Source organism: Haliotis asinina, chromosome 2 (assembly GCF_037392515.1).
Source record: "Haliotis asinina isolate JCU_RB_2024 chromosome 2, JCU_Hal_asi_v2, whole genome shotgun sequence".
NCBI lineage: Eukaryota > Metazoa > Mollusca > Gastropoda > Lepetellida > Haliotidae > Haliotis > Haliotis asinina.
This window is the reverse complement of record NC_090281.1, coordinates 49,054,147-49,077,211: the sequence shown is the minus strand read 5'-3', so window position 1 is coordinate 49,077,211 and position 23,065 is coordinate 49,054,147. Positions and strand designations below refer to the sequence as shown.

Sequence of the window (23,065 nt, the reverse complement as noted above, 5' to 3'; positions counted from 1 at the left end):
TTTAAGACAAATATCAATTGAACCAAATATTAAATGTATTTTGAAACCTTTATTAATAATTGTATATTATGTGATCAATAACTTTAAGCGATATGCATGTTGCAATAAAACTACACGGCCATCTTGATAAAAGGCGGCCATATTAGATTCGATGGTCACGCGTATCTTTAAGTTGGGGATCTATGCCTGCACATGCCTTTAAGGTAAAATTATTACTTTAAATGGTAATTTCCAAAAATAATAAACAGAGTGGGGTCCTTAGATATCAAATAGTAAATGTATTTCGAAACTGATAATAATTGTATTTGTACTTAGAAGGACTGAATTACTGTAATACTTGCTCAGCATTCAGTGAAGCAATGGAGGAAGGCTAGTTAGGGATCATGCTGTAAAACATATCTCAATTGACACTATATCTATCACAAACGGCTGGCCTGTGGAGCATCATTCAATACTTCATCTTTTTGATTAACTGCGTTGGATCCAACATTGTCGCCTTGAGGTTCTGTTTCATATCAGATCATTGACTTATTATCATGTCCATCTTCTGTTGCTACGTTTTTGCCTCCGGATGAGTCTGATTTGATGTTTCTCATTCCTTGAAGACACGTTAATGTTAGGCAAGACACAATGTACAAGATGGCTGATCTCTCACGCTCGTTTCAGGGATAGTCAATTTGAGGAGATATTTGACGTCGTTTATGGATGAAAAGAAAACGTTTTCTTTCAACAGATGGAGCAAGTGTAATGCTGTGAACTTTGAAATAAAATTCAGTTTGTTCAGTGGTCATGGCTGACAAGCAATGCATTGTGTTTATGTAAATTAATTTTTCTTTCTTACAATTCCTTTTAGGTAGTTTTATGTAGCTACTGTTACAAACACGATTGCCTGCTTAACATTTCGCCTGCAGTGCCTTTCCTTGACCCTTTTTGTGACACTGCTTTAACTTTAATTAACCAACTTGTTCTTTAAGTGACTTTATTAATTCCTTCATATAATACTTTTCTCATGTACGTTTAATGTCTTACCAGTACTAAATCAACCTTTATGTTTTGCATGCAATTTTACCACATCGTTTTTGTAACATACTTACTTCCGGGTACCCACGTGTACAACCAGTAACTCATTATTTCATTTTCTTACTCTGAAATCATTTACTAGTATATCTTCTGTCCAGTTTATCTTTTAACATCATTTTGTGTATGTGTACTCCCTATGTACTTCAACGGTATCAAAGTTGTATATTATCCAACTATTTACATAATACGTAGATATTTTTATGTATGTTTAATGATATGACATGACAAAACCTGAACAAAAACGGTGTATCTACCTCATTTAGTTTCATATTGTTTCAGCTAAAGGTACCACGGTAACAGTAGCTTTCACGCCTACTCCCGGGTACCCATGTATAGATGTTTCTATATTTTGACATTCACTGTCCTGTCACAGGCTATGGTTCGTGGAGCTGATGCTGATCGGCGTGGTAGTGTCTATGTTTGTTCTGGGGACGCTGTTTCTCCTGTGTGGACATCTCTCCACCGACCCCACAAGTCGGAGAGTCTTCAACTCCTCCGCCAAGAACAGATGCGCCCGGGGACTCAACATCTTTGTGAGTATTCATTCGTTCGTTCGTTCGTTCGTTCGTTCGTTCGTAAATTTAACTGTCCGTTCGTTCATTACATTAATCAATTCTTTTGTCGAATTCCTCTTTCGTTCGTTTATTCATGCATCGATTCATGTTTACAGGGGTGTGGAAATACAGTTTTCATTCACTTGTCCACGGACAAGTAAAGTGCCAAAATCCACTTGTCCGCAGCTAAACTCTACTTGTCCGAATTATGACAGTTAAAACTACAATTAAATCAACATTACCTTGACTATACTATGGCATACATTGTTGAAGGTCATCAAACACGTTTACTTTGCACAAGTTCTTTATTTTAATGAATTTGTTTGCAACACAGTCACTAAATCTCTGAATTCTTTGAAATTAGGAACTTCCATTCACCTAATGGAAGCAGCCAGCACAGATGTATCTTCTACCTTCTGTCTTGCAATGTCACAAAGTATTTAAGTCACACAATAGGCTGGATCAAAAAGTATTTAAGTCACACAATAAGCTACATCACTTGCTGTCTTCCAACTTCTGTCTATCAATGTAACTCAATGCTAAACTGAATATCACATATTTGTAATAAGGCACTACTTAGCTGAATCATTTCTTTATTTTCCAGCTTCTGTCTAGCAAAGTGTCTCTATGGTAACTTCACATCATCAGGCAATGTTTAACTGAATGACTTGCCATGATTTTCAGCTTCTGTCTAACAAGGTTTCACATAATAAGGCATTGTTTAGCTGAATCACTGGCCATGTCTTTTAGCTTCTGCCTGGCAATGTCTTCCCCACCCAGTGTGTTAACAATGGCATCTACAAAAGGCTGGATAGATTCCTGATCTGTCACATCAGAACAGCTTGCTGTACTGGCTTGGGTAGGAACTACAGTAGCAGCCCTCTGACGCTTTCTGTGAGTTATGTGTCTATGTCCAGATTGCAACCAAAATTCAACAGCTTGAAGTGGATCAAAGTCCTCAAGTTGTGTATCACTAACAATGATACGCATTTGGTTCTGAAGGTTTTGTTGGGTAAGGCGTGTTCTGAACGAATTCTTCACAAAATTCATATTGGAGAACAAGCGTTCACATGCAGCTGTCGAAGGTGAAACAGTTACCAACATGTTTAACAGGACCAGAATGTGTTTAACACTCTCTTCCTGTCTTTGCAGAATGGAAGTGTAGACTGCCAGGGGGTGTGATTTCCTTTGCATTGAGACTTGTACTTTCAAGGTTTGCCATTCGGAGGGAATGCTGGATCTTTCTTCGTCTGTCAAGATGTCACTGTATTCATCACAGAGAGTTCCAATTTCCTTGCACCCATAAGTGCTCAAGTCCTGAAGACTGAATGGCCAGGTCCTGAAGTCAAACACTTGAAAGTTGGAGACAGGGGGTCTTCCCAAATCTGAAAACCTGTTCAGAATGTATGTGGCAACTTTTTCAAGTAGATCATGAACATCTTTGTCCTCTCCAAAGACAGGGAGATGGCCAGTGAGTTTTAGCTTCCCATCAAACAGGGCAGATTCCTTGTCAAAAACACTGTAGAACTTGGACAAATTTTCTCCTGGTTCTTTTGACATAGCAAGTAGCTTCATGTACAGGGTATCAATGGCTTCTTTAACCTCAAAGAGAAGAAGATCTTTGGTCTGAAACAGTTCAGAGGTTTTTGTAATGACAGACAGAACATCAGTCATGAGGTGAATGTACTTGACAAATTTCACTTGCTTCAATTCATTGAGTATGGCCCGTGCCTGGCCTAATTCATCTGCCTTGTTGGATGTGGACAGCACTTGTTCCATATGAGAGACAGTGACATGTAGATCTGCACAAACTGCTTTCAGCGCTCGTAGTTTTGAAGAGACCCACCTGATAGCCTTGATCTCGGTGTACATGATCAAATTTTCTTGAAAAAAACATGCCAGTTTCTGAAGTTCTTGTCGCCTTTTTGGAGAATAAGAATAAAATTTGCAAATTCTCTTGATTGTGTCTTCAAATTTCTTTACATAATCCATGTGTTTTATGCCATCCAACACACCAAGTTCCAGTTTGTGTGCAACACAATGAGTTATAATAACTTTATTGTCCACTAAGTCACTCAGCTGTTTAGCAACACCGTTCTTGGCCCCCATATTAACTGCTGCTCCATCTAAATTCACACAGATTAATTTGGGAGAGTTATTCTGAGTATTTTCAAGATCAAAGCCACATTTCTGTACACCTGTTTTAATTGCCTGTACAACACCTTCAGCTCTGGCATTTTCCAGCTTCTCAATACTTGCCACTGCAGTAACTGGTTCATGACTGACTGGATGCACATAACGCAGTAATATACCCTCCTGGTCAATAACAGAAGAGTCTGTACTGGAATCACTCATAATTGAAACAAATCTCACACTCTGCATGTGGTTTTCAGTTTCTTTCATTAAAACAGCAGAAATAGCATTCTGAAAATCTACACAAGCATCCCTCCCGATGTGGTCATTTCCCAGCTCAAGTCCGTTTTTCTTCTGAATTTGGCATAAAAACGGATAATCGGTATATGGGCGTCCGTGTTTTACAACCGCAAATGCTGTGTTAAAAAGCTTTTTATATCGCTCAACTTCCTTTTCTTCGACTTTTGAAAAGGCTTTCGACAGCGCGCCGTCAGTCGTGTTTTTCTTCTGCTGGCCTTCAAATTTTGACAAGCACGAAATATGTCTGGCAGACATCTGATGGGCCGTTAACGTGTCCTTTCTGTCAACTGATTTTCCAACATACAGTCCAGAGGTAGTGTCTGCAAGTTGAGGGTACAGACGACAAATTTCGCAAAAATATACATTGTCATCGTCATCTGTTTTGAGCCACGTGAATTCGTGCAGCCAACCTGACTGAAATTTTCTAACTCTTTTTTTATCATAATCACGGTCGCGTTCTGATTTAGATTTTCTTTTACTAGAGCCAGCTTCCTCACTTGATCGACTCAGGGTTTGTTCTCTGTGACCAGGTGTTGATCGTATTACAAACTTGTCCATTTTTCATACAACATTCGCTTCCCTGACAGCGGAAGTTTGACAAATGTTCGCGAATGAGCTCATGAATATTAATCAGGGATATAACTTTCAGCCAATCGTAATGCTGCATCGTATCGAATTCTCAGAAATAGCCGAGGGATCACTTCCACGATTTTGTCAACGCGACTGTGCCTTATAGTAACAATTGATTTGACTGGTTCTCTACCAAGGAATTCCCAGGAAGTTATGAAATCCAGCCAACCAGAGAAGAGTTGACATTCACAATTTATTACAACACTAATATTCGTGACCGTCAGAACGAGTGCGGGAGGGGACTGATGAATGAATTTGATCTAGGACATTAATTTTTGGCACACTGTATTTTAATGGAACGAATGAATGAGATTCGGTATTTACTTGTCCGCGGACGACTAACTTGTAAAAACTGACTTGTCAGTGTCAATTTTTTCCCGAGTCGGACGAGTCGGACATAGTAATTCCACACCACTGCAAACCATTCATTCGATCGTGTTTTGTTCGTTCGTTAATTCATTCTATCTTTCGTTCTTTGATCGACCATCCATTTGTTCGTTAGTTGTAGTGATAGAGTGTGCACGCGCATCCTGGTAGTCTTGGGTAGACGGGCCGGTATTCTAGCGGTTAAAAGCGTTCGCCCATCACGCCAAAGACTCGGGTTCGATTCCCCACATAGGTACATGTGCAAAGCCCATTTCTGGTGTCTCCTCTGTGCTATTTCCTGGAGGTTTGCTCAAGACGGCGATACACTAAACTCACTCACTCTAGGGTAGACAGGGCTTGCGCTTATCTGGACGTCGTGACGTAACTGAAACTGACCCAAAGCAGCATCAAACTCGACTCCCTCACTAACTCAGTGCATTACCTCCTTCCGCCCTTGTCACGCTATTGTTTTTGAACTTTCAATAAGTGAAATGTCGCTGCAGCGAGCTTGTTTACAAGAGTGTGCGGTTCAAGTTTTATAAGTACGTTAACTGGTTCTGCTGTTGGTATGCGCGGACTTCGTGCGCTGTATTGATATCTTGTAGACAAGAGCGAAGTATTTTTCGCACATGGGCGGAATTCGTTAAACCGGTTTCAAATTGCCCCAAAGACTGTAAACCAGCCCTAAACCTTGTAAATATACACTTGTCCTTGAACAAATATCGATAAGTGGCCAATGTGAATCTGTTTGAAGGAGAGTAACAAAACGCTTTGCCCAGTTTATTGCAACTTTATGGCCACATGAACGTAAATATCGGAAACTGTTAAAATTGCTTGTCTCGAATGATCCTTTCAGCTGCAATTAGACTGGTATTTTAGGGGTTAACATTGCATAATTGTTTTTGTCGAAAAGCCAGCTTCGAAATTTTATTGCCACGTTGGCTTCTGACGTTGGAATCTATGTGGACATGATCCCATTTTCGCAATTCTTAGTGTTATAAATATTTATTTTGTTCAATAACAATTAGCCCGAATTCCGGCTCCTTGAATTTATAGACTATAAGGCCTTTATCCTTCCTGCACGTTCACGGTGCAAGCTGTAAAGTAATACATATTTGATGTTGGTTTTAAAATATTCCTTCCTGCTTGTGAAACTACGAGAAATATAATTGACCTTGAACTTTCCCAACTCGGCAAATGGTCAGGGTCAATGGATACTTACAGGAAAGGTCATATGAACAATAGTTTTCGTTGTCCTTCCACTTCGAGTTCAGTGCAGTCGACAAACCTTTATACTGTGTTGACATTTCTAAACGATGTCATATATGAAAATTTACGAGGGTGCATGTGTTGTTAACGAGGGTTTGGGGGTCAGGTTTGAGTCAAAAGTCTTTCTAAATCTGATTTTAAGCTCATTTATTTTGATAATGTGAATCAATAATGCTGTTAATGAGTGAGAATGGTTCTAGTCGCTTGTGGCAGTTTTCTAGCTGTGTCACGACAGCGCTTCACACATTATAGCGCAGATGGGGTTTGGGCGTGACGAGCGAACACTTCAATCACCACATAGCTAGCCCACTGACCAATTTAGTCAACGGTCACCTTTATTACATAAACAGACATGTCATGTTGCCATGCGTCATGCTTTCACAGTAATGAACTTTGGTTAAAATAGGTTTCCAGCTCCCGTGAAAACCTTTGACAGAAATAATCTTCAGTGACCCATGCTTGTCGTAAGAGGCGACTAACTGAGATCGGGTGGTTTGGTACACTGACTTGACACATGGCATCGTATCCCAGCTGTGTAGATCGATGCTCATCATAGCAGTCACGATGTTAAATGGTCCATGGTGGATCATTTGGTCAATGGTCATTTGGTCCATGGGTCATTTGGTCAATGGTCATTTGGTCCATGGGTCATTTGGTCAATGGTCATTTGGTCCATGGTGGATCATTTGGTCAATGGTCATTTGGTCCATGGGTCATTTGGTCAATAGTCATTTGGTCCATGGGTCATTTGGTCAATGGTCATTTGGTCCATGGGTCATTTGGTCCATGGGTCATTTGGTCCATGGGTCATTTGGTCAATGGTCATTTGGTCCATGGTCATTTGGTCCATGGGTCATTTGGTCAATGGTCATTTGGTCAATGGTCATTTGGTCAATAGTCATTTGGTCAATGGGCATTTGGTCAATGGGCATTTGGTCAATAGTCATTTGGTCAATAGTCATTTGGTCCATGGGTCATTTGGTCAATGGGCATTTGGTCAATAGTCATTTGGTCAATGGGCATTTGGTCAATGGGCATTTGGTCAATAGTCATTTGGTCAATAGTCATTTGGTCAATGGGCATTTGGTCAATAGTCATTTGGTCCATGGGTCATTTGGTCAATGGTCATTTGGTCCATGGTCATTTGCAAACCGTTGTCACACAGCTGGAGTAGTATACTGGAATAATCTGTTCATCTGACTCTAACGCTGTTCGTTTACTGATTGGGTTGTTTGGAAGGTTGTTGAATTCGAAAACGGGATGGCATGTTGTTCTGACACAATGTCTTTTAAGCCCTTCAACAAACGTAAATAATAAATATAACACAATTATCTTCGCTCTGTAATGGCAATCTGAAATTCCGTCCCTTCTGTACGAAATCAAAGGTCTTCACACCATCAATCTTATTTTCTGTGACAGTTCAACGGTATCTGATTACGTCATCCGGCCTTTCCGTGCTGATGTGTGAACATAATCCACACGTTCACTAGCGACATAATCCCCCAGCTTCCTTCTAGACTGAAAAACTGACACAACCTCTCACATAACACAAAGCTCCTGCTGTTTCGACACAAGTAAACTAATACTCCCACAGTAACCAGGAACAAAGCTTTTCCCCCTCAATCCTTCATAATCGTATTTCCGACAACCAAGAACGGACAATCACTCGTACGATCAACACCAAGTGCTACGTTCTCGCGTCCACGTCTGAAACAGTGCGATATTACCACACAGAACATATAGCTAGTCCCCAGATTCAAGATATTCATAGTCATGGCTATTGATCCAATGCTGTGATGGAATATTGTCCCCCCTTAGTGCCCGTCTTTATCAACCCTCATTCACAATCCCCCGCACACCAGTTATAGAGCCCGCCGGCTTTATGATGTAAGGGCGTTATGCTGCAAGGATAATGGATTCAGTGTACTGTCAGCACGGGGTCTGGTGTTTATATGGTCTGGGATGGAACCATGCTTGCCGAGCGTATGGCGAAATATCAATTCTTATTTAATTCCCGGCATCATGTTTGATCAAAGCTGTTACACATGTTTATATGTGATTATCCTATCGGGTGCATTAATTGAATCGTTACATATCATCGCTGGCGTATTTACGACTGTTTAAGTAGACCCCGGTCGGTGTATAGCCAGGGCAATCTTTGTTTTGCTTTCAGAATTATTACAGGCCTGTTGTTTGGAATGTATTTGCTAACAGGCACATGGAACTATAAAGCAGATTATAAAAATGGGAATCCAATCGCCAGACGGACGGTGGACTGGGTGGCCATGTGGATAGGCTGGCCTAGATTTTCGCCTAGTGACCGGGTTTGATTTCCGATATTGGTGAAATGTAGGACCACCTACTCTCAGTATTGTTGTTATGACATCACTAACATTATCCATTTTAATGTTTAATTATTTTCACATAGTGGTCCTTTAAATATGTTCAAAATATGCATGTCGATATTAACACGAGGGCATTTGGTGAATCAGAATGTTTAGATAGATAATGTGATAACTCCGCAGATATTTTCGACGTAGTTTTTGTCTGTTTAACGGTATGTCAAAGTATTACTGCACACTAATGGTGGTATATGTGGAAACTGATTGATCATTTTGAAGTGCACCATGGATCTAAATTGCAAATTCTGGCATGCTGGTCTACCTGGGGCTCCTTTCAATTTACAAGAGGTTTGTTTGTTACTATCAAAAGTATTTCTGTTCAGAGACTAAGCATTAGTCTACACTGTACCATTCGTTTTCTTGTTAAACATCACTGTACAAGCTAAGGTGTGTAAACAATACAAACGTGTAAACAATACAAATGTGTAAACAATACAAATGTATAAACAATACAAACATGTCTTCAATGACTAGGCGGGGTAGCCTAAAGGTGAATGCGTTCACTCGTCACGCTGAAGACGCAGGTTCGATTCCTCACATGGGTACAGTGCATGAAGCCCATTTTGGCTGTCCGCCGCCGTTATAATGCTGGCGTAAAACCATACTCACTCACTCAGGTAATGATTAGGTTGACTGCCTTGTTCTGCGGTAGGTTGACTCCGTTTTACAGAAGGTTCTGACATGTAGAGCTGGCCGAACTACAGAATATGTTTTGATTCAAGTGAAATTAGTTTAACGAATGAACACATTTCGGTTACATCACCGGGTTGGAGACGTCCGATGCGCCGCAATTCGCTGAACAGATTTGTCTCCCTTGTTCACACCGAGAGCCTCTCCTCGTGGGTTCGAATGCCGGTTCAACTCGATTATCGCTCTTGCCTTGGCAGAATTTGGTTTCACCAAGGCGGTTAAATTCAACAAGAGGTCCACTCTTAGCCCACATTAAACTGAAATGCTTTCATATGTAAGGAATACGTTCCCAACGGCGCTGAACCCAACTCACTCACTCATAATATCCCAAAAGTTTATTGGAAGACATGTTGAACGTAAATGCCGGAGCTGACATTGCTAAAAAATGAATAAATGTCTTGTGCTGCGTTAAGTACTGGTAAAAAATATCAACTAAAGGGACACTTGGAATGTCAGTCACACCACGGACACGACTTGGACGACGGCTGAATGCTTTAACCATTGCACTGCCACTGCAAAACAGCATGCACGAATCTACCGCCTAGCACATTAACAAAAGCTGTTTTCTAACCCTTGACGTTTCTCTGGATTTCTTGGAGGATAGAGGCGTTTTTGGAATAAAAACATGGGCATTTAGTCAACCTTATTAGAGAAGCTGACATTCGAATCGATATCACTTGTCGGAAGAACTCGATGTGGCACTGCTCGGGTTTCTCACAGAAAAGCCTGCTAAATAGTCACCGGTGGTTGCCGGATAAATTCGCCTCACAATGGAAGAGTTCTCCACTTAATCCTTATCCAATTGTGCCTCTTGAGAAATAAAATTCCCTTGTTTGAATTTTTTGGTGTGGGAGATGTTTGTTCGACAAGTAACGCAACATTTTGCCGACGTGGTCGCATGCTTATGGAGATACCTTATGCAAAAAGAAAACAATACCAGATGATGAAGACACACGGGCAGACTGAAGACATACAAACATAGATACATGTACGTACGGGAATGAATAAGTGAGTTAGTGATTTCAGTTGTACTCCACCATTAGCAATAGCACGACGCGAGACACCAGAAATGGGCTTCACACATTGTAATTGTGTGGGGAATCGAACCTGAGTCTTCGGCGTGACGAGCGAACGCTTTAACCACAAGGCTACCCCACCGCCTCTCTGCATGCATGCTGGGAACGGAATGGAATGGTTTCTGGATAGAAGAGTATTATTTTTTTGTTTTATGAGTTCAATGAGGGTCAAGTTATATTTTAAGTCTTGAGCTGTATGAAGGTAAATTCGTACGATACCGACCTATGAAGATCCAGTTTAGAATTGGTCTTCAGCAACCCATGTTTTCTCGTAAGAGGCGACCAATCGAATCGGGTGTTCAGGTTCGCTGACTTGGTTGACGCATGCCATGGGATCCCAATTGCGCAGATCGTTGCTCATGATGTTAATCACTGGAGTGTCTGGTCCATACTCGATTGTTTACAGAACGACGCCTTACAGATTGAATCTTGCTGAGTGCGGCGTAAAATATGTACAAACCTACATAAGAACCGGAGAACCGGAGAACCGGTCTCCTTAAACGCCCCTTTCTCCTGGAACTTGCAGCATATTCAACTGAAGACAATTGCTGGCATAATAATAGGCCTCAGTATGTGAATATCTCGGCCATTTCCTTCTGGTGGTTATGGCAACCAGCTCATGAAATTCATGAATATTGCATTCAGTCAGGTCTAATTTCTCCCATATCTAACACGCTTTCCCTACTCTGTTAGTTTCTGTATCACGTTTCACAAACAAAATGATCTAAAAAAACTACTACTTCCTTACTTTCTTTCCAGAGTAAATAGAATAGACCTTTCTTGCACTGGAGCATGTTTAAGTTGGGGGCAGGTTTCTTTGATGCCGCACTCCGTCAATTTCACGCAGAATGTACACTGCCAGTGTCTCTGGTCGTTCTCGTGGGATGTTCTAGCCATACGTGCACTTGAAGAAGGTCCTACGAATTTCTTTACCAGACTGTCGGTTCAATATTGAGAAAGAATGTCTTTTGTGAGTAATATCGAGTTCTCGATACTCAATACGTTCTTTAAGAGACACACCAAAGGTTGTTTTATGAATTTCCATAATTGATAATGCTTTTATGGGATTACGGTGTTGATGTTATTTCTTCAGAAAAAAAATGACACTGGTTGCGTTAGAAATTGGGAAAACCACGCACCTCAATCAGTCGCATCGATCTTTTATGTCAGGATACTACTCACCAAGCTAAAGCTGTCAATAAATATCGGGTTTGGACGATATGAGTTCAGGGGCGCGTCATTCCAAGACGGTATGGACCTACTCACTGCTGGGTTAATTGGGAACTTTTCATAAGAAATTAAACTAGACAAATATGCATGATATTCCAGACCGGTTATGCAGTGAAACGTATGCTGATCCTGACACGCGATTGGGTAATATGAATAAAACAGAATTTGACTTCCATCCAGCAGATAGAAAGCATGGTCTTGAATCGGCGCTTGTATTAGTAGGAATACACATCAATACACATCGGATTGCCAGGCAGGGTGTTTTTAAGTCTGTTTTTTTTTCAGTCGGGTTTCCGTGTGGTCTCACTGCGAATCACTGGGATATTGATGTCAAGATGAATATATTGCAGTAGACAACGTTTATAATGAACACGCTTGTAACGAACTGACTGATATAGCGAACACGATTGTAACGAACTTGCGGATATAACGAATCAGTGTTTGTGACCCCTGCAACTCACCCATGTGTGTATATGTGTATGTACATTTATGTCGAAATATAACTGAATACTGTTCAAGGTGACATTACCAACTGTAGACAACGGTTATACCCAAGTAGAATGGGTGGTCCCTGAGAGTTCGTTAAATCCGTAGTTTATGGTAAGTTACCGACTTTAACGTCACTTTGTAAAGAATTCTAATTTTATCACACATGACGTGTTTGGTTGTGGGAGCTAAACCACAGCACGGTGCTGACAACCCAGAAACATCATCATGAATCGGGATTCGAACCTCCCATCATAGATTTCTGTCACGTCCAAGGGGCGCAACTTTGTGACTAATTTCATTGTGTCCATATTTCACCAGATGGGATATTAAACATGTAAAACATGTCCAGGGAGTAAACCAGACATGCACCTCTCGTTTGTCCTTGAAGTGAGCACCTTTGTACGGTTTACAGTTGGTCCCCTGATGATAGATTAGGAATGGATACAATGTGTGAAGCCCATTTCTGGGTTTCCCCGTCGTGATATTGCTAAAAGTGACTTAAACTCACCCACTCACTCACACACTCACTACTGTTTGTACGACGAGTGATTGAGTGAGAACGTAGATTTTAAAGGTAATGTAGATACGCTATGTCGATTCAGTCCGAACGCCTAGTGATTCGTGCCACGAACAATGACCTATTCATTTCCCTAGTCGTCATTAGGGCATCACTCTGCACACACGTAGACAGTGTTGCCTATATATTTCCTCTAATGTCTATTACATCCAGACTTACATGATGTGGCTGTTTCCGATCTGTTCATTCTTACATGACATTGGCATTTCCTATCTTTCCATGCACACATTCTCCTGAGATCACTTCAACCCTCCCTTTTCATGTACCGTCCTCCACTACTGGTATTAATCTACCCACGCAGTAATGTAGGGACGTGCCCCATCAGAACGAACCCTGGAATTAATCTACCCACGTAGTAATATCGAGACGTGCCCCCTCAGAACAAACCCTGACCTCCTGTCTCAGACATTGGGTTAATTATGTTCTCTTCTCGTACTATGCACCTTCACTTTAACGGAGATCAATGACCTTCAGAGCCACCAACCCTTACTTTGTTTTGTCCCTAGCGTTCCACAACCAACTGACGTAAAACCCAACCCAACTCAACTCAACTCTACAAGTGTTGTTTTCACCAGTACTAGACACACTGTTGGGGCATCATGACCCTCGTTCTGCCCTTCATACAGCCCTGACCCTGGACACAGCACCACTTGTTCTTTGTCTGAGGTTGTCTTCCATTATACATCCCAGACACACCATCACCTGTTCCCTGTCTGAGGTTGTCTTCCATTATACATCCCAGACACACCGTCACCTGTTCCCTGTCTGAGATTGTCTTCCATTATACATCCCAGACACACCGTCACCTGTTCCCTGTCTGAGATTGTCTTCCATTATACATCCCAGACACACCGTCACCTGTTCCCTGTCTGAGATTGTCTTCCATTATACATCCCAGACACACCGTCACCTGTTCCCTGTCTGAGATTGTCTTCCATTATACATCCCAGACACACCGTCACCTGTTCCCTGTCTGAGATTGTCTTCCATTATACATCCCAGACACACCGTCACCTGTTCCCTGTCTGAGATTGTCTTCCATTATACATCCCAGACACACCGTCACCTGTTCCCTGTCTGAGATTGTCTTCCATTATACATCCCAGACACACCGTCACCTGTTCCCTGTCTGAGATTGTCTTCCATTATACATCCCAGACACACCGTCACCTGTTCCCTGTCTGAGATTGTCTTCCATTATACATCCCAGACACACCGTCACCTGTTCCCTGTCTGAGATTGTCTTCCATTATACATCCCAGACACACCGTCACCTGTTCCCTGTCTGAGATTGTCTTCCATTATACATCCCAGACACACCGTCACCTGTTCCCTGTCTGAGATTGTCTTCCATTATACATCCCAGACACACCGTCACCTGTTCCCTGTCTGAGATTGTCTTCCATTATACATCCCAGACACACCGTCACCTGTTTTTTTTGTCTTAGGTTGTCTTCCATTATACATCCCAGACACACCATCACCTGTTCCCTGTCTGAGATTGTCTTCCATTATACATCCCAGACACACCATCACCTGTTCCCTGTCTGAGGTTGTCTTCCATTATACATCCCACACACACCGTCACCTGTTCCCTGTCTGAGGTTGTCTTCCATTATACATCCCACACACACCGTCACCTGTTCCCTGTCTGAGGTTGTCTTCCATTATACATCCCAGACACACCGTCACCTGTTCCCTGTCTGAGATTGTCTTCCATTATACATCCCACACACACCGTCACCTGTTCCCTGTCTGAGGTTGTCTTCCATTATACATCCCAGACACACCGTCACCTGTTCCCTGTCTGAGATTGTCTTCCATTATACATCCCACACACACCGTCACCTGTTTTTTTTGTCTTAGGTTGTCTTCCATTATACATCCCAGACACACCATCACCTGTTCCCCGTCTGAGATTGTCTTCCATTATACATCCCAGACACACCATCACCTGTTCCCTGTCTGAGGTTGTCTTCCATTATACATCCCAGACACACCGTCACCTGTTCCCTGTCTGAGGTTGTCTTCCATTATACATCCCAGACACACCGTCACCTGTTCCCTGTCTGAGATTGTCTTCCATTATACATCCCAGACACACCGTCACCTGTTTTTTTTGTCTTAGGTTGTCTTCCATTATACATCCCACACACACCATCACCTGTTCCCTGTCTGAGATTGTCTTCCATTATACATCCCAGACACACCATCACCTGTTCCCTGTCTGAGGTTGTCTTCCATTATACATCCCAGACACACCATCACCTGTTCCCTGTCTGAGATTGTCTTCCATTATACATCCCACACACACCGTCACCTGTTTTTTTTGTCTTAGGTTGTCTTCCATTATACATCCCAGACACACCATCACCTGTTCCCTGTCCGAGGTTGTCTTCCATTATACATCCCAGACACACCATCACCTGTTCCCTGTCCGAGGTTGTCTTCCATTATACATCTCAGACACACCGTCACCTGTTTTGTGTCTTAGGTTGTCTTCCATTATACATCCCAGACACACCATCACCTGTTCCCTGTCTGAAGTTGTCTTCCATTATACATCTCAGACACACCGTCACCTGTTCCCTGTCTGAGGTTGTCCGCCGTTATACATCTCAGACACACCGTCACCTGTTCCTTGTCTGAGGCTGTCTGCCATTATACATCTCAGACACACCGTCACCTGTTCCCCGTCTGAGGTTGTCTTCCATTATACATCCCAGACACACCGTCACCTGTTCCCTGTCTGAGGTTGTCTTCCATTATACATCTCAGACACACCTTCACCTGTTTTTTGTCTGAGGTTGTCTTACATTATACATCCCAGCCACACTGTCACCTGTTCGCTGTCTGAGGTTGTCTTCCATTGTACATCCCACACACACCTTCACCTGCTCCCTGTCTGAGGTTGTCTTCCATTATACATCTCAGACACACCGTCACCTGTTCCCCGTCTGAGGTTGTCCGCCGTTATACATCTCAGACACACCGTCACCTGTTCCCCGTCTGAGGTTGTCTTCCATTGTACATCCCACACACACCTTCACCTGCTCCCTGTCTGAGGTTGTCTTCCATTATACATCTCAGACACACCGTCACCTGCTCCCCGTCTGAGGTTGTCTTCCATTATACATCCCAGACACACCGTCACCTGTTCGCTGTCTGAGGTTGTCTTCCATTGTACATCCCACACACACCTTCACCTGCTCCCTGTCTGAGGTTGTCTTCCATTATACATCTCAGACACACCGTCACCTGTTCCCTGTCTGAGGTTGTCCGCCGTTATACATCTCAGACACACCGTCACCTGTTCCTTGTCTGAGGCTGTCTGCCATTATACATCTCAGACACACCGTCACCTGTTCCCCGTCTGAGGTTGTCTTCCATTATACATCCCAGACACACTATCACCTGTTCCCTGTCTGAGGTTGTCCTCCATTATACATTGTAAGTTTATCCGTCATGATACATCCCAGATACACCATCACCTGTTCCCTGTCTGAGGTTATCCTCCATTGTACATTATGAGGTTATCCGTCATTATACATCCCAGACACACCATCACCTGTTCCCTATTTGAGGTTGTCCGCCATTATACATCCCAGACACACCATCACCTGTTCCCTGCCTGAGGCAGCCGTCCATTATACATCCCAGACACATCATCACATGTCCAGTGTCTAACGTTATCCGATATACAGCCCAGGCCATTTTCTCATCCCCTCCCTGACCGTCTGTTCTCTACCCCCAGCTTCTGATGTTCGTGTACTTCTTGACCCTGGTGTGGATTCTGGCCCTGGCTCTACTGACCGTTCCGCTGGTGCTGCTGGGCCTGATGTTCATCCTCACTGGACACATGGGCGTCAACTGCATAGATCTCAAGAACTACGGTAAGACACTCACGTATTATTTACGTACATTAAGAAAGACTAATTTCAACTGAAATTCTCCTAATACCCCAGATAGGCAACTTGGTAAAAATTTACCAATTTGAAAGGTAGGATGGTTTTTTAAATGATGAGGAATTTTAACGGTGCAATAATAAAGACTTTCTTCAACTGAGATTCAAATAATACCGCTGACAGGCAAATTGGCGAGAAAATATCTTCTTCCAAACAAGGATGTTGTATAAGTTTATGGTTTCCTAAAGTGCGAGGAATTAACATTGCAATAATAAAGAAAATTTTCAACTGAAATTAAACTAATACCCCTGACAAGCAAACTGGGGAAATATCATTTTAGTAGAATGGTTTATAAATTTGTATTTTTTTTTAAATTCTGGGAAATTTTAACAGTGCAATAATAAAACTAAGCATTAAGATCCCATCCTTTTCATTGACCCTATAAAATGTATCCGTTTCCTCAGCAAAGCCATAATAAGTTAAACTTTATTAAGATGAACTTCAGATTTCAATTCCAATTTGGGGAATTATACTTGCTATTTGATCCCGACATGGGATAGAATATCTTCCCCTTAACAGGTGCTGTTAATCCCCCTCTCCTAAACGCTTAGTGCAAATCATCGAACGTCTTTAACAGGTTCCCCTTTCATTGAACTTAATCATGAGTGTATGGTAAAACCATTCTACGACCAACGTCAGGTTTACGTAGGGTTCAAGCGTACTGATGGAGAATTTTACCCGAGAGAGTTCCGAGGTCATGTGTGTCAAGGCGAGTTATAGCTATCCAAGCTGACAGAGGATATTGTAACTTTAGTCAAGGAATCTACATCTCTTTGACCTTGGAATTAGCATCCGGGATCTTGCTTCGACATTTTCAGTTTGTTGAAACTTGTAAGCAGTGTCTTGAGTTCTAAGAACAGGGTGCCATTGTACAAAACAACCATAGCGCTAAGACTATCGCAAGTCTATATTAAAGTCACGTTATGGGATTACGGTCTCCTTAGCGTTAAGATTGCTTTGCTCAACGGCACCCGTGTAATCAACAGAGTAGTAGAGATTATAGTGACGTCATGTGCGTTTGACGTCATGGTAGTCGATGAGGTCACAATAATCTCGAGAGCATTTATTGCTGTCTTTACTGCCGTGATTTTTCAGGGGACATAGTGTGATCTCATACGGGCGATATTTTTGTGGAAGGAAGTTTTGGTTGATAACTAGGGATTCTCCTCGGACGATAGGAAATCACAAATCTGTGGTCAGTTTCTCTCAAGCATTGGGGAAAATATTCTGGACAGCGAATTGACATGTCTTGGATGACAGTATCACATGTGCCAGCAATTACACATCCAGAATAGATACGGGCACAGGGTCGTTGAGCCAAGTTTAGAACCTGACAATAACCCACAAGCAAATAAAATAATCGACTCATGAACATGCTGCGATTGGAAGATCGTTTTGTCGAGCTTACCAAAATGGAAACAAATGGACGTATTGGAAAGTTCAATGCCTATGTTTGTGTGTGGCGATATGTTTCACCAGCACGATGCCGAAGACCTAGACAGTTATTGACGCGTAATTCGTCATATTATTGATGTCGCTCAAGTTATATTGGCAACAGGACAAAATTAGACTTGGTAATTGTAGTATTGACAAACTGAGCTGCAGCCAGACTATGGGTGGAGTCGGCTTGTTTTCCACGTAACTGAAAATCCAGTTTTAGAATGTTACCATTCGGGGCTATATATTCTGGAACATATTTCAGTTTGTGGACGTGCTCAATGTAGAACGTGAACGTGTCTTGAGTTTCATTGTCAACACCTCACGAAGGGCGTTTTCCTCCTAACCAGCTGCCTGTTTTTAAAAGTGGTTGTATCAGGTGACCAAGATGGAGAGCCTCGATACAACGTCCCTTTCCTTTGGCATACATTTCTGCGACAGAGCAATCCAAAACTTGCTGAGTGCCAAATAAAGTTGATCCTATTTTCCCGCAAAGGCTGACTCTGCCTTATCAGTGTGCTCTATTCCACGACTAAAAGCTGTCTTTGTTTTCACCCATAAATTCTACTACTTGTTGATCGGTTAAGCTGCCAGACGACACCACGTAAGCTCGTGTAGCACTACATGCAGGATGGTACGTGCTCTGCATTCCCTGCACATGTGCAGCTTGGCATGTTAGCAGAAGACAACTGTGGAGTGCTTTCCGTATGCAGCACTTACATCACAAGGAGAGGAAGCCATATTCACGACTTGCTTCCAAGGCGGGAAAAAAGATCGATAAGGATTAATCATGTTTGCATATTGACCTGACACACATATATGTTGAGTCCCTGACTCGGTATCAATAACAGTTGGAGGCACTCAGTTTGGGATGGCTTCAAAACTGAAATTCCTTTTCTTGTGTTAAGTGGTAATCTGACGCAGTAGATCACAATGACGAACAGAAAGCGCCCGCGGTCTTAATATGTGACCTTTTAAGAGGTATGCCCCGAAACTGCCAGCAAAAATGAAAGAGTGGGAGCTTTGCACAGTACCAGACTAAACCATTACACTCAACTGAATAAAAAGGTTGATGATACCGCTTGTTTCGCATGGGAAAAGCCTTTTACAACAAATGCCAAACGTGAACTCTTGATGGGTAAATGGGAAGCTCATTTTCTGTTCGCACATAATTCATGAACAACATGGAACGATGTAGTGTGGACGGTGGATAAAGCGCACTTGCACATCCTTCTTTAGAACATGCACCAATTCTAAGACCTTAAAGATTAACACGTCCTAGAAAAGCACGGATCACTCAGCTCAGTTCTAAGACCTTAAAGATTAACACGTCCTGGAAAAGCATTGATCACTCAGCTACTGTACACAGTACATACAGTGTTGTCCTGTCCAGTAAACGCTGTTCAAACTGCTGAGAACTGTAACTGGTAGTAAGGTGACCCTGTGGTTTGACCGTTCACTTATGTCCGGGAAAACGTAGGTTCGATCCAGCATAGGTTCTGCATATTTTCGGCCACTCTTATTCCCCAAAGCTGGAAAATCCTGCCCGTTTATATCCTCTGCCTGTGCCAGGTTGGACGGCTGGCAGCACTGTGGCTCCTGGCTTATGCTTCAGTTAGATATTACCAACATGTACTGCCTGTTTTGCTGAAACATCATCGGTGTTAATCCACATTTTCTCCCTTGGAACTTGGTTAAGCGGAGTTCCCTTCAAGGATCAGATCGCAATGTCATGTCTTTGACCGACCGACTCGGAATAGACCCTGCTTTTATCCGATATTTCCATACTGAAAGGATCTTTGTTTACTTATAGATTCTGCGCGAAGCAAGCCGTATTTGTTATTCTTCATTTGCAGGTCACAGTTAATTACTGTCTTGTTTTGGCTATGAATATCGTACGTATCAGATTATGCCAGTTGTCCATGAGCATCAATAATCAACCACACATAGCTGGTATGGTGGAGGAGGAATCGAACCCGACATGGCGAGCGACTGAACGCTCTAACCACTAGGCTGCCCACTGCAGATTTATGGCAAGCCCCCGGTTGTTATCAGATGAGAAAGAACAGACGACATCGAGAGCATGCATACATGAAGATAGCTAGGAGCAGACGACATTGAGAAAATGCATTCGTGAAGATAATTCGACACAGACGACATTGATGACATGCCAACGTGAAGAAATTTCGGAGCAGATGACACAAGTTTTGCCTGCATTAATGGGACATCTGCAAAATTAATATGCACCATATTCAAAAGTTCAGCTCAGTTGGTATGTCTGAATGAACGCGAGACTTAAGGTCACCAGAGTCTGGGTGAAAATCAGACTTTGCATTAGGGAAAGGTATTGGCCGAACATACCACAATGCATGCATGACGAGCATTTTGTCCCGAGCCGACGTCACAACGTCAATCACCAAAGCGGGAAAACATGTCATTTCGAAGCATCCATCACATTTGAGGAATAGATAGCATGTGTATGTTATTTTCTGTGAATTACTGTCCGTCGAAGGAAAATATGTTTTTGCAGTGGAGGATATTATTGACGGCAGACGACATGGCCGTATGAGACACTGACATATTCCAGAAAGGGAACGGTGTCGCAGTTGACAATGACAGAGTTAATTATCACGTAACAAGGCGCTGACTCCTTTCCATGACGTTCAGAATTGCTGTAACAGCTAGCAGATGCGTAATGGCAGCGGATGCTGAAGGTGGTGGCGCCCCGATGCTGCGAAGTATTCCTCTGTGCATAATGGTCGGATTTACACAAATGTCCGCTTTTTGTGCACTTTACGTTGAAAAGAACCTGAAGCGGGGGCGTCTTGTTTCAGTATGATTGAAATACACGCAGGTCCTCTGCTCTTGGCTATCGTAGTCATATTGAACCTTTGTATCAAGTACAGTAAACCACGCTTATCAGGAACACGCACATAATGAAACTACGGATATTACGAACGGAATTTTGGTCCAACTTCCAGTGAATTTTTGTCGAAATACGTACAAGGAACTTCGGGTGTAAGGAACTGATACTAGTGATTCCTTTGGGTTATACGGGTATTTTATTGTCACTCTATTTTTGGTTGATTCATTGCTTTTATATGAAACGACTCTTTAGAAAAGGCTTATATGGGGGTCGTTGACTGAGAGTGAAATCATACCCCTTTGGCATAAGGATGATATCTGCAGTCTAGTTTGATACACCCTCTAAAAATCAATGTCGAGGTCAGCAATTACATGGCCGAGAACATGTACATGGTTAATGTCTACGCTTCCAGAGATTACAGCGTTTATTGTCAGCTCTGATTCTCAGGAGTACGTTCTTCAACCTCATCGTTACATAAACATTTTGTTGTAACTCTTTATATTCCCCCGTGGTAAATGAATCTGGTGTAAGCCAAAATAAACTTGCCATCAAGTGTTACCTATCCGTCTGTTGTATGATAGTGATTACCACTCTCTGCCGAAACCTCATCAATCTGATAATGAAACGCGGTGTTTTGAAACTAGAACTTCATTGATGGATTGCAGCCATCAAACTAAATGCCGATATGTACAAGTGATTCATTGGATGACCTTAAACTCCAGTCAGAGAATCTTGGCAAGTGCTCTCTGTTAGTCGTCTGGGCCCAGCGAGTTTCCGAACTACGCAGTGCAAGGCTGATTATGTCCATCCTTGGGTAATTAAGCTCCTTGAGAGACACCTAGAACCAACATGTCCTACAGATCTACTCGAGGAAAGACGATGTGTCTTCGTTCTTATAATCAAATTAGAAACTGGCTTGGGATCAGTTGGTGGAGGTGAAACATGTTTCTCTCCGAAGACAGCAATATTTCAGCTTTCACCGCATGGCCTGTTTAAGACTAGAACAAGGCAAACCAGGAGCTGACAGCATGAGCAATAAAACGTGCCTTCATGACCACCCATTCACCATGTTGACACTGAATATCCAATCACCCCGTTGACACTCTGTGACCACCTAATCACCATGTTCACACTCTGTGACCACCCAATCACCATGTTGACACTGTGTGACTATCCAATCCACATTTTACTAGCGGACATCTGTGCTTGAGCATTATCTGGCCTTTGTGACCTTCACATTTATATATGGAAGGCATAGCTGTTAAGGCAAAATATGTTTATTACATTTACAATAATGCTTCCAGGATGTAATAGCCACGTGAACAATTGAAACTATAAAGCCCAGTCCCAATATCGGACCTGTAGGACAGGGTGAATATGTTTTTTCGCCGCTATTGACAATATTCCAGCAATATCAAAACAGGGGACACCAGAAGTAGACTTCACACAACCAATGTGGGGAATCAAACCATAGTGTTCGGCGTGGCGAGCGAACTGTTTAACCACTGGGTTAGTCCAGTGTGGTGGTTAGATGAACGTTTACTGTTGGGAGTGTAGTGACAGACGTCACCACCTTACTGAAACCCACGAGTACTGTCGCGACCATAACCTGATTCTGCGGATACATTAGCAGGTTCAGCATAGCAAAGGGACACAACTCTACAATCTATCTAGGGCCAATAACATCATGTGCCACGGTTAAGGTTTAATATGTAATTAATATTTTTTAGGTTCGTGTTTCCTACGCAGTTTATAGGTAGCCCTGAACCAGTGTATTTTATTGGACGATTTCAGTCAATGGGAAGAGATGCATCTTTTATCATAGGATTCCAGCCAGTGGGAAGAGATGCGTCTTTTATCACAGGATTTCAGTCAATGGGAATACATGAGTCTTTTTATCAGAGACCATCGGAAACAAAGAGGACCCCCAGGAACACAAGAAAGCCTAAGATTAAAGAATATATGAAACTAAATCGATATCCTATTTTCGCAGTAAGGACT

At 42.4% G+C, this 23,065-nt stretch overlaps 1 protein-coding gene across 4 annotated transcripts in view; it reads left to right on the top strand.

The window, feature by feature from the left end:
- Window positions 1–23,065, top strand: part of LOC137273852 (neuronal membrane glycoprotein M6-b-like) — a 107,694-nt gene that overhangs the window by 67,715 nt on the left and 16,914 nt on the right. For all 4 annotated transcript variants that reach the window (XM_067806729.1, XM_067806730.1, XM_067806728.1 and 1 more), the window contains exons 4-5: window positions 1,454–1,613; window positions 16,551–16,689. In XM_067806729.1, coding sequence (XP_067662830.1) covers window positions 1,454–1,613; window positions 16,551–16,689 — 299 coding nt within the window. The remainder of the gene's footprint in view (window positions 1–1,453; window positions 1,614–16,550; window positions 16,690–23,065) is intronic.